At 42.9% G+C, this 11,094-nt stretch overlaps 1 protein-coding gene across 2 annotated transcripts; it reads left to right on the top strand.

Annotated features, from left to right (window-relative positions):
- Nucleotides 1-559: 559 nt before the first annotated feature.
- unc45a (unc-45 myosin chaperone A) lies at nt 560-11,045 on the top strand. Of its 2 annotated transcripts, none has more exons than XM_027027743.3 (19): nt 560-829; nt 1,057-1,258; nt 1,348-1,523; nt 1,695-1,784; nt 1,859-2,026; nt 2,124-2,292; nt 3,068-3,238; nt 3,451-3,622; nt 3,766-4,066; nt 4,583-4,677; nt 5,150-5,291; nt 8,436-8,576; nt 8,694-8,821; nt 9,014-9,080; nt 9,185-9,298; nt 9,417-9,532; nt 9,670-9,787; nt 9,921-10,076; nt 10,324-11,045. In XM_027027743.3, exons 1-19 carry the CDS (start codon nt 827-829, stop codon nt 10,606-10,608), a joined length of 2,814 nt encoding a protein of 937 aa, XP_026883544.2. In that variant the 5' UTR covers nt 560-826; the 3' UTR covers nt 10,609-11,045. The 2 variants fall into 2 exon arrangements, with proteins under 2 accessions (XP_026883544.2, XP_026883543.2); XM_027027742.3 differs by having other exon boundaries at nt 1,339-1,523.
- The last annotated feature ends 49 nt before the right edge of the window (nt 11,046-11,094 follow it).

The following is an 11,094-nucleotide window of genomic DNA, read 5'->3' as shown; positions in this document are numbered from 1 at the left end:
AAAGGAATGGTAACTTGAGAAAGTCTAAACTCACGTTGGATACGTGTAAGGCCACTTTACGTTTTCACACCACAAAACTGGTGTGTACTTTTTGAAACCAGCAAACGGTATAATGTAGTACATGGCTACACCCCCAAATTGGGGTTTCAGCAAAAATCTGATCCTTTTTAAAATCTTTTGCAAGAAAGAAGCTTTTTATCTTTGGGACCCAAAATAAACTCCGGCAGCTGTTCAAATAAAACAACTTTTTTACAAAGCAAAACAAACTCCCAGTGTGTGTAAAAGTTAACTATTTAGAGGGATGAGGTTTATATAGAGAATGGACGCAGCGCTAAACCCACGTTCATTTTGGTTCAAATGTGCTACTATTGAACCCCAGTTAGTAATCCGTGCAGCTATAATTACTTAACTCATCACCCACCGAGCAAACGTCCGCACAACTCGGTACTAGACTGTGTAGAGAGTCTATAACTATGAAGACACACAGCTAGCCGGCTATCTAACTCCAGGCTAACTCCTTTTATGGTAATACCTCGCGGGTCTGAGCGTAATACGTCATCAATGTGCGCCGGAAGGTTGAGAATAGAAAAAAAAAACATTTGTTAGCTGAGGTAGCTAGGTTAGATATCTGAAATATATATAGATATAGATATAGGTATAGATATATCCATATATACTCGGTTTAGGACCATTTAGCAATTTAAGTTAGTGTCGCTGGGTAGGATAATTTTCCACAAAACACTTACACTGGAGCAGCGAAAGGTAAGAAGAGTAAAGCATTACCGAAGAGGCACCATCAAGCAGTTACACCGTTATTGACAGTGACATGGTATGTTATAAACATCGATTATACGATTTGGAACAGAAGGAGCTCTGTTTTTAGGAAATGTGTTTTTAACTAATACTAACCTAAAAAGAAGCTATCAGGCGTTTTGGGTGAAGCAGACTGTTAAACTCTTATGTGGATGTCCGTTAGTTACATCAGCTGTCCTTAACTCGCGTTAGGAGAGGTCCGTCTACACAGTGATATCCATTCCTCGTTTTTTGTCTCGTTAGATGACTAAGGACCCGTCCGCTCTGAAAGAGGAGGGCAATAAGCTGTTTAAAAGGGGCGACCTGGAGGGAGCGCTCAGCTGCTACACCAGCGCGCTCGAGCTCAGCGCGTGTCAGGATCAAAGCGCCGTCCTGTATCGCAACCGTTCCGCGTGCTATCTCAAACTCCAGGACTATTCCAAGGCAGAGGCCGATGCTACGAGAGGTAACATGTGCCCTGAGGTGACCAAGAGGCTTGCTATTGGGTGGTTTTGAAACTTTTAAGACGCATGTTTTAACTGAAAGTTTCTTTAGCTCTTGAAACCGATCCAGGTGATATTAAGGCGAGGTTCCGCCGGGCCCAGGCTTTGCATATGCTTGGGAAGCTGGATCAGTCCTTTCTGGATGCCCAAAAATGTGCCCAGTTGGAGCCCAAGAATAAGGCTTTTCAAGAGCTGCTCGGGCAACTAAGTGCCCAGATCCAACAGAAGGTACTTTATCCACTGTATCTTGTTATTCCACATCACACGCAAAAACACTAACGATAGAAGAGCTGTACTTTCACCACAGCACCCAAAATATTGCCTGTTTGTGTATTTCTTCAGTGTTTACCTTAAAACTGTGGAGATTATAACTGGTGCTATGTGCTCTCGTTCATCTAGGCTGTGCAGCTCTCATCCACAGACTCACGGGTTCAACAGATGTTTGACCTCCTTTCGAACAGCTCTGCACAGGCTTCAGACAGACAGAAGGTACTTGCCCGTTTGAAGCAGCAGTCTTAAAAACTATGACCATGGCTGCGTGAAGTCCTTGTGGTTTTGCTTAGGCTGCTCAGAACCTGGTGGTGCTCTCTCGTGAAGATGCTGGGGCAGAGCAGATCTTCAGGAATGACGGCGTAAAGCTCCTCCAGAAACTGCTGGAGTCTCAACAGGAGGACTTTGTGCTCCCTGCCCTTCGAACTCTGGTTGGCTTGTGCACAGGACACCAGCCGAGGGTGAGGCACCATCCCATGCATCCCGTCTCCTCTAACCGAATGCTCTCGTGTCCTGCCCTCGCGTCTGTCATTTATTCAGATCCCCCTTTGCCTGCAGACCATGGCCATTGTCAATGACCTGGGCATGGACAGGTTGTGTGGGGTCATGGGGTCAGCGACCTCGGCAGTGTCCCTCTCTGCATGTCATCTGCTTCAAGTGATGTTTGAGGCTCTCACCGAGGGCATGAAAAAGGATGTCAGAGGGAAGGACGAGGCCTTACTGCCAGGTGAGCGTCCAGGAAAAATCAATAGGTATGTGAACTCAGGTAAAATTAAAACCTCACACAATTATTAGATTGAATCGAGGTGAACCTTAGCTTGACGTAAGAGAGTAGACTACTGTGTTTTTTACGGCATTTGGCAGAAGCTCTGTTAGTATTACAGTACATACACTCCCTAGAAAACGAACCCATGGCCATTGTGCTACTAGCACCCTGTTCAACAGAGCTACAGGAGTACACTTTGATAGGGTGTTATGCCTGTTTTAACTACCATGAAATGAAAGGAGGCTGTAGCAGAATTAAAGTTTTTCTTGCTCAAATTTTTCTCTTTGTTCAGAGTACTATGTAGTAAAGATTTTCTTTTAGTTGTTTGTGCACATTTGCTGTCATTCCTTTAAGGCAGAAGTGGTATCTTATGCAGTTTTCGTTTTTCTACATTTTATATCTTTGCCAAAAAAAATGCAGTGCAAATCTTTGCATTGCAGTCCTCATTTTCTCACTTTTCTGTATCTTTGCAGCAACAGTGATTAAAAAAAACATGAAATCTGTGAACATTAACCCCATTTTTTTGATTGCCAACTGGCTGTCATTGTGAAATTTTTTATATTTTTCTGAGAAACTGCCCTTTACACAGGCTCACATGTTGAGCAGTTTAGAAACAAAATACAGCAAATTTCGCCTTTATCAACTCCCATGAATTCTGCCACATCAGCGCCAGCATCCAGTATGTAGGTGTGTGTGGAGGGGTTCTTTAAATATGTGCCCTGCACCTGTGCCACAGAGCCTTCTAGTGAGCTGCGTTCCATGCTGCGGCATCTTATCGACATGCTGCCTGCGTCGAGCGTGTCTGGGCCAGGCCGCGACAGTGCCATCAACCTGCTGGTCAAACAGGTGCCCCGGAAATCTCACAAGAATCCTGACAACTCCCTCAGCCTGTGGGTCATTGACCAGGGTGAGAGCCATAGGAATGGGTCACAGCACCTTCTGTCATTTATTTTTAGAAGTTTAAGTAGACCATGCAGGAAATCATGATGCACCCTCAACCTAATTTACCATATTTAAACGAAACTGAAATGACTATAAATTGCGTGTTCAGCGTGCTGCCCAGTGTCAAGGAAGTTGCTGATGTTGAATTGTGTCTCTAATCCATTGTCTTCTCCACAGGCCTTAAGAAGATCCTGGAAGTGGCAGGAACAGTTCCTGAGGTAACAGGTGGTCCATCGCTCACTGACAACACCCCCATGAGCTGCTCTGTGCTGCTCAGTAAGTTATATGATGATTTGAAGAGTGACAGAGAGCGGGAGAACTTCAACAAGCTGTGTGAGGAATACATCCAGTGAGTACAGCACTTCTCCAGCAGATCTGATGTAACGAGTACGAATTTGTTCCCTCTCGGTTGTGACTGGAAAAAGTATGTCGTGCTTTTGATTAAAAGAGGTGCACATGAACGTAATTCCTAAGAACATCTTTTGTGTGTAGGCACCACTTTGGGAGCTCAGGCTTGGAGAGCAAGCTGCGTGCGATACAGACGGTGTCGGCCCTGCTGCAGGGCCCCAGTGACGTGGGCAACCGCACCCTGGAGATGTCAGGCATGATGGAGGCGGTCATTTCTCTGTGCGCCTCTGAGAATGTCACCCACCAGCAGGTGGCTATAGAGACACTCATTCATGCTGCCGGCAAGGCCAAGAGAGCATCTTTCATCACGGCAAATGGAGTGGCATTGCTGAAGGACCTTTATAAGAAGAGTGAAAATGACCAGATACGAGTGCGTGCTCTTGTGGTGAGTGCTACATTAAAACCGCTGGTTTTCTAGGTACAGGTTTCCTTATATAAGTTGATTATGGCAGGACATTCATTGATTAGACATTAATAAAATTGCATAATGATGTGGGTGGTATAACACACACAGTAACTCCTTATTGCATTGCAGCTCAAAGTGCTGTCCAAAAATTGTACATTTAGAATAAACATAAACATGATAATGAAAGAAATTTGGTAATACAGGTGAGAAACATAATTCAAGCAATACACAATTAAAAATATTAAAACCTTGAAATAAATAAGTTAAAAATAAAGTAAAATTCAAAAATGATAATAATAATAATAATAATTAAAAATTACATAATTATTATCAAAATTAATACAAGCACTGATTAAAAGTTAATGTTAAGAAACGATAGTGTCAATAGTATATTGCATGAAATATACATGATGCATGAAAAACTCATACAGTTATGTAAGAATTTGGGTTGCTTTCTGCTTTTGTTTGCTTCAGTGCTATTTTGTTGCGTTTCAGGGCTTGTGCAAACTTGGCTCGGCCGGAGGCACAGACTTCAGCATGAAACAGTTTGCAGAGGGATCAACTCTCAAACTCGCCAAACAGTGCAGGAAGTAGGTTTGATTTTTTTCCCCCCAAGTTTCAGTGGTGTAACTCAGTGAAACAGTGAAGTGAGGGCTGGAGCACGCCTGGATGCACAGACACACAGACATCTCCCCCTCCTGCAAAGTTAAAGCATCACGGATTCTCTCATGCGATAAAAGTGCCTGTAGCAAGCATCAGCGCATGAGTAGCACTGCAGTTCAGCTTGTATACACAAGCAAGTGTGCACGCTCACTGGCTTCCAAAATGATCCTTCCAGTTACGGAATTTGACACTGTTCTTGTGGGCCAGTGAGGTTCCCACATAGATGGTGTGCTTTGTGTAAAACTGATGTGATAAGAACTAGTGCAGGCCCTTAAACCTGGATTACACTGTATTTTATGACTGGTACAATACTAATCGCATCACCATGTGTGAAGATGGAGGTGTATAAACTAAACAGTTGCCTTTATTTATTGCATATACTAATACTTTTTTCACCAGGTGGCTGTGTAATGACTCTCTTCTCCCGAACTCTCGGCGCTGGGCTGTCGAGGGCCTGGCCTACCTCACCTTTGATGCAGATGTCAAGGAGGACTTGGTGGGGGATACGAATGCTCTTCAAGCCATGTTTCATCTGGCTAAGGTAAATGGATAATTAACAGCCAGAGCCAGTATAGTCCAAAGATCTAACGAAAAGTTAATTACAGCATAATTACACTAGAGCTCAGACTAGTGTTGTCTTGTGTCAGGAAAACCAGGCCTACATTTTGAGTGCAATAAAGGAATGGCTGTTTATCATCTGGTACTCAAAACTGGTTTAAAAAGCCTTTTTTTTTTTTTGGAATACCAGTGAAGTGACTTTCCTCAACAGCAGCATATGTTACTGTTGTGTAAAGGGTTATATCTGGTTAAATCACCCCTATGAATAGGAGTTTCTACACCAATTCTACATTCCACTGAGGACAATGATTGCAAATATGCTTTTTTAAAAATGTGAAAATGTTAAAAAAAAAATAATAATTTAAAGGTACATTAAAAATCGCCACTGTTTACAGTAATCTAAAATTTCACAATGACAGCCAGTTGGCAACAAAGCCTGAAAAACCATCCGATACTGTGACAAATCCAGCCTGAAACTAGCACAGCAGGGCTTTATAGAAGCGCAGTGCATGAGATAGTTTTAGTGGGACGCATGATACCAGCTGGGCTAATTTGAGCACAGTTAATACACCACTGTGGAGTTTAACTGCAGCGTTTTCTTATATTATATTCAATTGCAAATAGTAACGGAAGTTCAGGGTCAGCGAAAGGAGAAAGAGCAGTAGACAGAAACAGCCAGAGAGATGAAATAATATGCAAGTTTTGCCTTCTCTAAATTCACAAAGTCACTCTCTGGCTTAGTATATTCAAACTGCATGAAGTGCTGTTTTCCATTAGCCTGCTGAGTTTTGAGGTAGAGTTGATATTTTGAAATTCAAACAACTTGCCATAGTTTTTTTGTTTTTTTTCCCTAGAACAATTACCATTCTCTAAACAATATCAGATACAATTTATATTGTTTTAAGCCGAGCTCCAGTGAATAGAGAACTGGCAGTCTCTCCCTCTCTGTAGTAGTAATAATAATAATAATAAGCACCAAATGCACTACCCATTAAGTGATTAATGGGTAGTGCATTGGGTGTTTATCTGAAATTCATAAGAACAGTTATAAGATTATTATTATTATTATTATTATTATTATTAAGTTAATGTGGAATTACATTTGCATTCACTAATAAGAAAAAATGCAGACGAACTATAGTGTACATTTCAGGAGTGAGTGAGTGAGGCCGGTGTACTCAGCAGTGACAGCTGGACTGTGTGTGCGTGCGCACTGAGGGTGACTACTGTAAAGTTGAGAACCAAGCAGGTGATCAACAAGACAGTAAATATCATCCCAGTAAGAGAGACCCTGACTGTAAGGCAATGGAAGGAAAAAAATTTTAATGCTTTAGTAAACAGAGTTTTTTGTTTTTTTAAATTTTATTTATTTTGGTCTGTCATTTTCATTCATAACATCTGTTAAAGAGCATATAATATAAACAACCAAACTACAGCTCCACTCTGTTTTTTAATGAAAAGAAATTGGCTCTGTATTAATATTCAGCAACATTCAAATGCAAGATATGGCTATTGGATTGGTACCAGAAAAACTAGTATCATGCAATCTCTAGTATGTATAGTTGTGGCCAAAGCTTTTGAGACTGACACAGTTGGTTTTCACAAAATTTACTGCCTCAGTTTTTTTGACATGTTTATATGGTATAGTGAAGTACAATTATAAGCATTTCATAAAGTTGTTTTTTTTGTTTTGTTTTTTTGGGGGGTTTTTTACATTTTTTTATTGACATACATCCAATTTAAGCAAAGACTTAATATTTACAGTGTTGACCCTTCTTTTTTTAAGACGTCTGCAATTTGGCTTGGCATGCTGGATATCAGCTTCTGAGCCAAATCTTGACTGATGGCAATACATTCTTGCCTAATCAGTCCTTGGAGTTGCTCACACCCACCCTCTTTTTGAGGATTGACAACAGGTTCTCAATGGGATTGAGATCTTGGGAGTTTCCTGGCCATGGACCCAAAATTTCAATATTTTGTTCACTGATACACTTGGTTATCACTTTTGCCTTGTGACATGGTGCTCTGTCATTTCTGGAAAAAGCATTGTTCTTCATCTGGCTTGTTGGAAGTTGTTCTTAAAGGATGTTTTGATACACACGCACATCCACATTAAAACAGAACACTACTGTTGACTGCTATGCCATCAATGACCGAAAGGGAATGTCAACGACAGGTGTGGGCTAGAATACTGTCAGGCAGCCCAAACCTAGACAGGAGCAATTGAGGATTAAGGGCCTTGCTCAAGGGTCCAACAGCAGCAACTCAGCAGTGGCAGGGCTTGAACCATCAACCCTTCAATTACAAGTCAAGCACCGTAACCACTGAGCTATCACTGCCCTGGTTTGATACTATTGCTTATTCATGGCAGTGTTCTTAGGTAACATTTTGAGCAAACCCACTCCCTTGGATGAGAAGCAACCTCACACATGAATGGTCTCAGGATGCCTCACTGTTGGCATGACACAGGACTCATGGTAGCGCTCACCTTTTCTTCTCCAAACAATCATTTGTCCAGGTGTCCCAAACAGTCTGAAGGGGGCTTCATCAAAGAAAATAACTTTACTCCAATCCCTGTACTTCCTGCAGAATGTCAGTCTGTCCTTGTTTTTCATCGAGAGATGTGGCTTGTTTGCTGCCCTTCTTGACACTAAGCCATCTTCCAAAAGCCTTCGCCTCACAGTGCGTGCAGATGCACTCACACCTGCCTTCTGCCATTCCTGAGCTCTGCACTGGTGGTGACCCGATCCAGGAGCTGCATCCACTTTAGGAGATGGTCCTGGTGCTTGCTTGACTTTCTTGAGCACCCTGAAGCCTTCTTCACTGAAATCGAACCTCTCTCCTTGAGGTTCTTGACGATTCGATAAATGAATGATTTAGGTGGTATCTTACTAGCAGCAATGTCGTTGCCTGTGAAGCCCTTTTGAGGCAATGCAGTGATGACTGCCACAACTGTAGTTATAATTATATGCAGTTATAACGGTTATATGTAGTTATATAAGTTGTATAGGAAAGGTGTAATCACGTTTAAAATTATGGGATTAACTATTTTTAGTCCACTCAATTATTTATGTATTAATTTCTTGTTGTTTTTTACATTTGTTCTTATTTTTCCTTTTTTCTGCAGTCTGAGGATAAGACGGTATTGTTTGCGATTGGATCCACTTTGGTAAACTGCACCAACAGTTACGACGTTGAAAAGCCAGATCCTCAGATGGTGGAATTGGCCAAGTACGCCAAACAACATGTGCCAGAGGAACATCCGAAGGTATCTGCACACGGCCATCTGCTGGTCAAACACCAGGCCAGCAGCCCAGGTCTGCTGGGCCCGGTGTTGTTGGTACCACGTAAACTGGAAAGTGACGGTGCATGTGCTGCTGTGTAGGACGCTCAACCTTTTGTGGAGAAGCGGCTGCTTAAACTGCTGGAGGCCGGAGTGGTGTCGGCTCTAGTGTGCATGGTAAAACAAGAAAGTCCTGCGCTCACGGAGACATGCAAGGAATGCATCGCCAGGTCTGTGGCTCTCCTCGGGCTGTTTATTTATCAACCTTCTTGCTTGTATACATGTGTGAGGCACAGATTAATATTACATCAAGAGCCTCGGGATGATCACCACTGCCAAGTGGACCACTTTAGGATGTACTGCGATCACTAAAAGTGGTTCAAACGTCCTTCCTTGTGAGGGACGACTCTTCTTTCTGACAGGGTGTTCCTGGCTCTGGTGGACCGACAGGAGGCCCGGGGCACAGTGGTGGCACAAGGGGGTGGAAAAGTACAGCACCGTTTCGCCCCAAACCGCACAAAAACACACGCGCATTCCTTTACGTAATTACTGCACAATACTGTTATTACTGCTATTACTGTTCATCTGCACAGGCCTTGTTACCACTGGTGTCAGAAAGCACTGATGTGGGGAAGATCAAAGCAGCACAGGCACTGGCAAAGATCACCATTACCTCGAATCCTGAGATTGCCTTCCCTGGAGAGAGGGTGAGCACTAGCAAATGCACAGGTTATGCATAACTTTGGCTGTACATCTTAGATTTTGCTTGGAGAAGGTAAACACCTCGTGGTGCTCCATTATAATGCTTTTTTTATGTGGCTGTAGGTCTATGAGGTGGTACGTCCCCTGGTCAGTCTCTTAGCCCTGGAATGCTCTCTACTGCAGAACTTTGAGGCTCTGATGGCCCTCACCAACCTAGCTGGCATCAGTGAGAGAATCAGGTTGGTCTAGCCACATGCAAACACTGATATGCCAAAAGAGCTGCATTTCTCCCATCATGTGTTGGTCTCTGTTTTTTATATTAAATGTACATGAAAGAGAGTCAACTGAGAACTAGAAACCTGTTTTCTGACTCCAGGCAGAAGATCATTAAGGAGAAAGCTGTGTCTAAAGTGGAGGGCTACATGTTTGAGGAGAATGACCTTGTGCGGGCAGCAGCCACTGAGTGCATGTGTAACCTGGTCTTAAGCCCTGAGGTGCGTCCCAGCTCTAGAGTTAGAGAGAGAGAAAGGTCATATGTAACTCACAAGCCTTTTGGTTACCTACCACAAGAATTCCCTTCCTCCTTTCTTTTGGAATGGGCTGTTTCACGTTGTTCCGCTCCCACAGGTGCAGAAGCTTTACCTGGCCACAGATAGCGACCGCCTGAAGCTCTTGGTACTGTACAGCGGTGAGGATGACGAGAGACTGAGGAAGGCTGCGGCAGGAACTCTGGCAGTGCTGACTGGAGATATGCCTGAGCTGTGCACACGGATCCCCAGTACAGTGAGTTGTTTCAGCATTGTTTCTGGCATATCTGGTCTACAGTTTTTATTAGGCCCGAGTGTGGGGGGAAAGTCAAAGGGAAAAACACCAGTCGAGATATGTTGAAGGATGATTCCTTTTACGGATTTCCATATATATAACTTTTTCAGAATGAAATTTTGACTTTTGACTCTCTTTTTTTTTTTTTTTTTAAGTTTTTTTTTTTTTAAGTTTCATACACCCCAACCATGTCCTCTCCTGTGTGCAGACAAGTCACTGGATGGAGATCCTGCAGGCCCTGCTGCTGAGCGAGAGCCAGGACCTGCAGCACCGCGGTGTGGTCATCACACTGAACCTGATACAGGCGGAGAAGAGCCTGGCAGAGAAGCTAATGGAGAGCGAGGCACTGGAGATCCTCTCTGTGCTGGCTAAAGGGGGTGAGGCTAGCTATGCTCCTGTTACCAGAGCAGCCCAGCGCTGCCTAGACCTGGCTCTGGAGTATCGGCTAATCAAGAGTTATGAGGCAGAAGCCAATGGGACGTCCGCACCATAACTGGAAGTGTCATCCCTACAGACAAAGCTCCCTACGTGTCTTCGAAGAAAAACGTTTGCAATACTTTATGATGTAGTCTAGAAATGTCTTTTAGAGCTGTTCCACTGTACGCGTGGAAGAATGAAAATAAGAATGTGCGACTTGGCAAGAGCAGAGGCTTGACAGTCTCAGCAATCTTCATTTAATAGCAGATTTTATTTCTAAATTAAGTTTGGGATGATATAAAACTATGAATTGTGGCTTTTTACAGAGATGTTGTGTATTTGGGGCAATGTTGCAGTCACCAGCTTCCTACAATGGAGTGTTTCTGAAGAACAGCACACATGTTAAGAGACCAAATATTTAATTCACTACCATTACTTGCACTGTTTTTCACTTTGTTTAGTACTGTATTTTGCATTCCAGTAAATTATTCAATTGAAAGCTCTATATTAAATGTATCATTACTTTTATTATTATATCAGGCCAAAGTCCCTTTATGAGGAC

This window comes from Electrophorus electricus, chromosome 4, assembly GCF_041902795.1.
Source record: "Electrophorus electricus isolate QZ-2024a chromosome 4, ASM4190279v1, whole genome shotgun sequence".
NCBI lineage: Eukaryota > Metazoa > Chordata > Actinopteri > Gymnotiformes > Gymnotidae > Electrophorus > Electrophorus electricus.
Note: the sequence above shows the minus strand (reverse complement) of the source record. Positions and strands in the feature narration are given on the sequence as shown.

What these genes read in the sequence shown, in the direction of transcription:
- unc45a (XM_027027742.3), top strand. An exon ending in AGAGGCCGATGCTACGAGAG is followed by an intron (nt 1,259 to 1,338) that starts GTAACATGTGCC and finishes TTTAACTGAAAG; the next exon opens with TTTCTTTAGCTCTTGAAACC. An exon ending in GGCATCAGTGAGAGAATCAG is followed by an intron (nt 9,533 to 9,669) that starts GTTGGTCTAGCC and finishes TTCTGACTCCAG; the next exon opens with GCAGAAGATCATTAAGGAGA.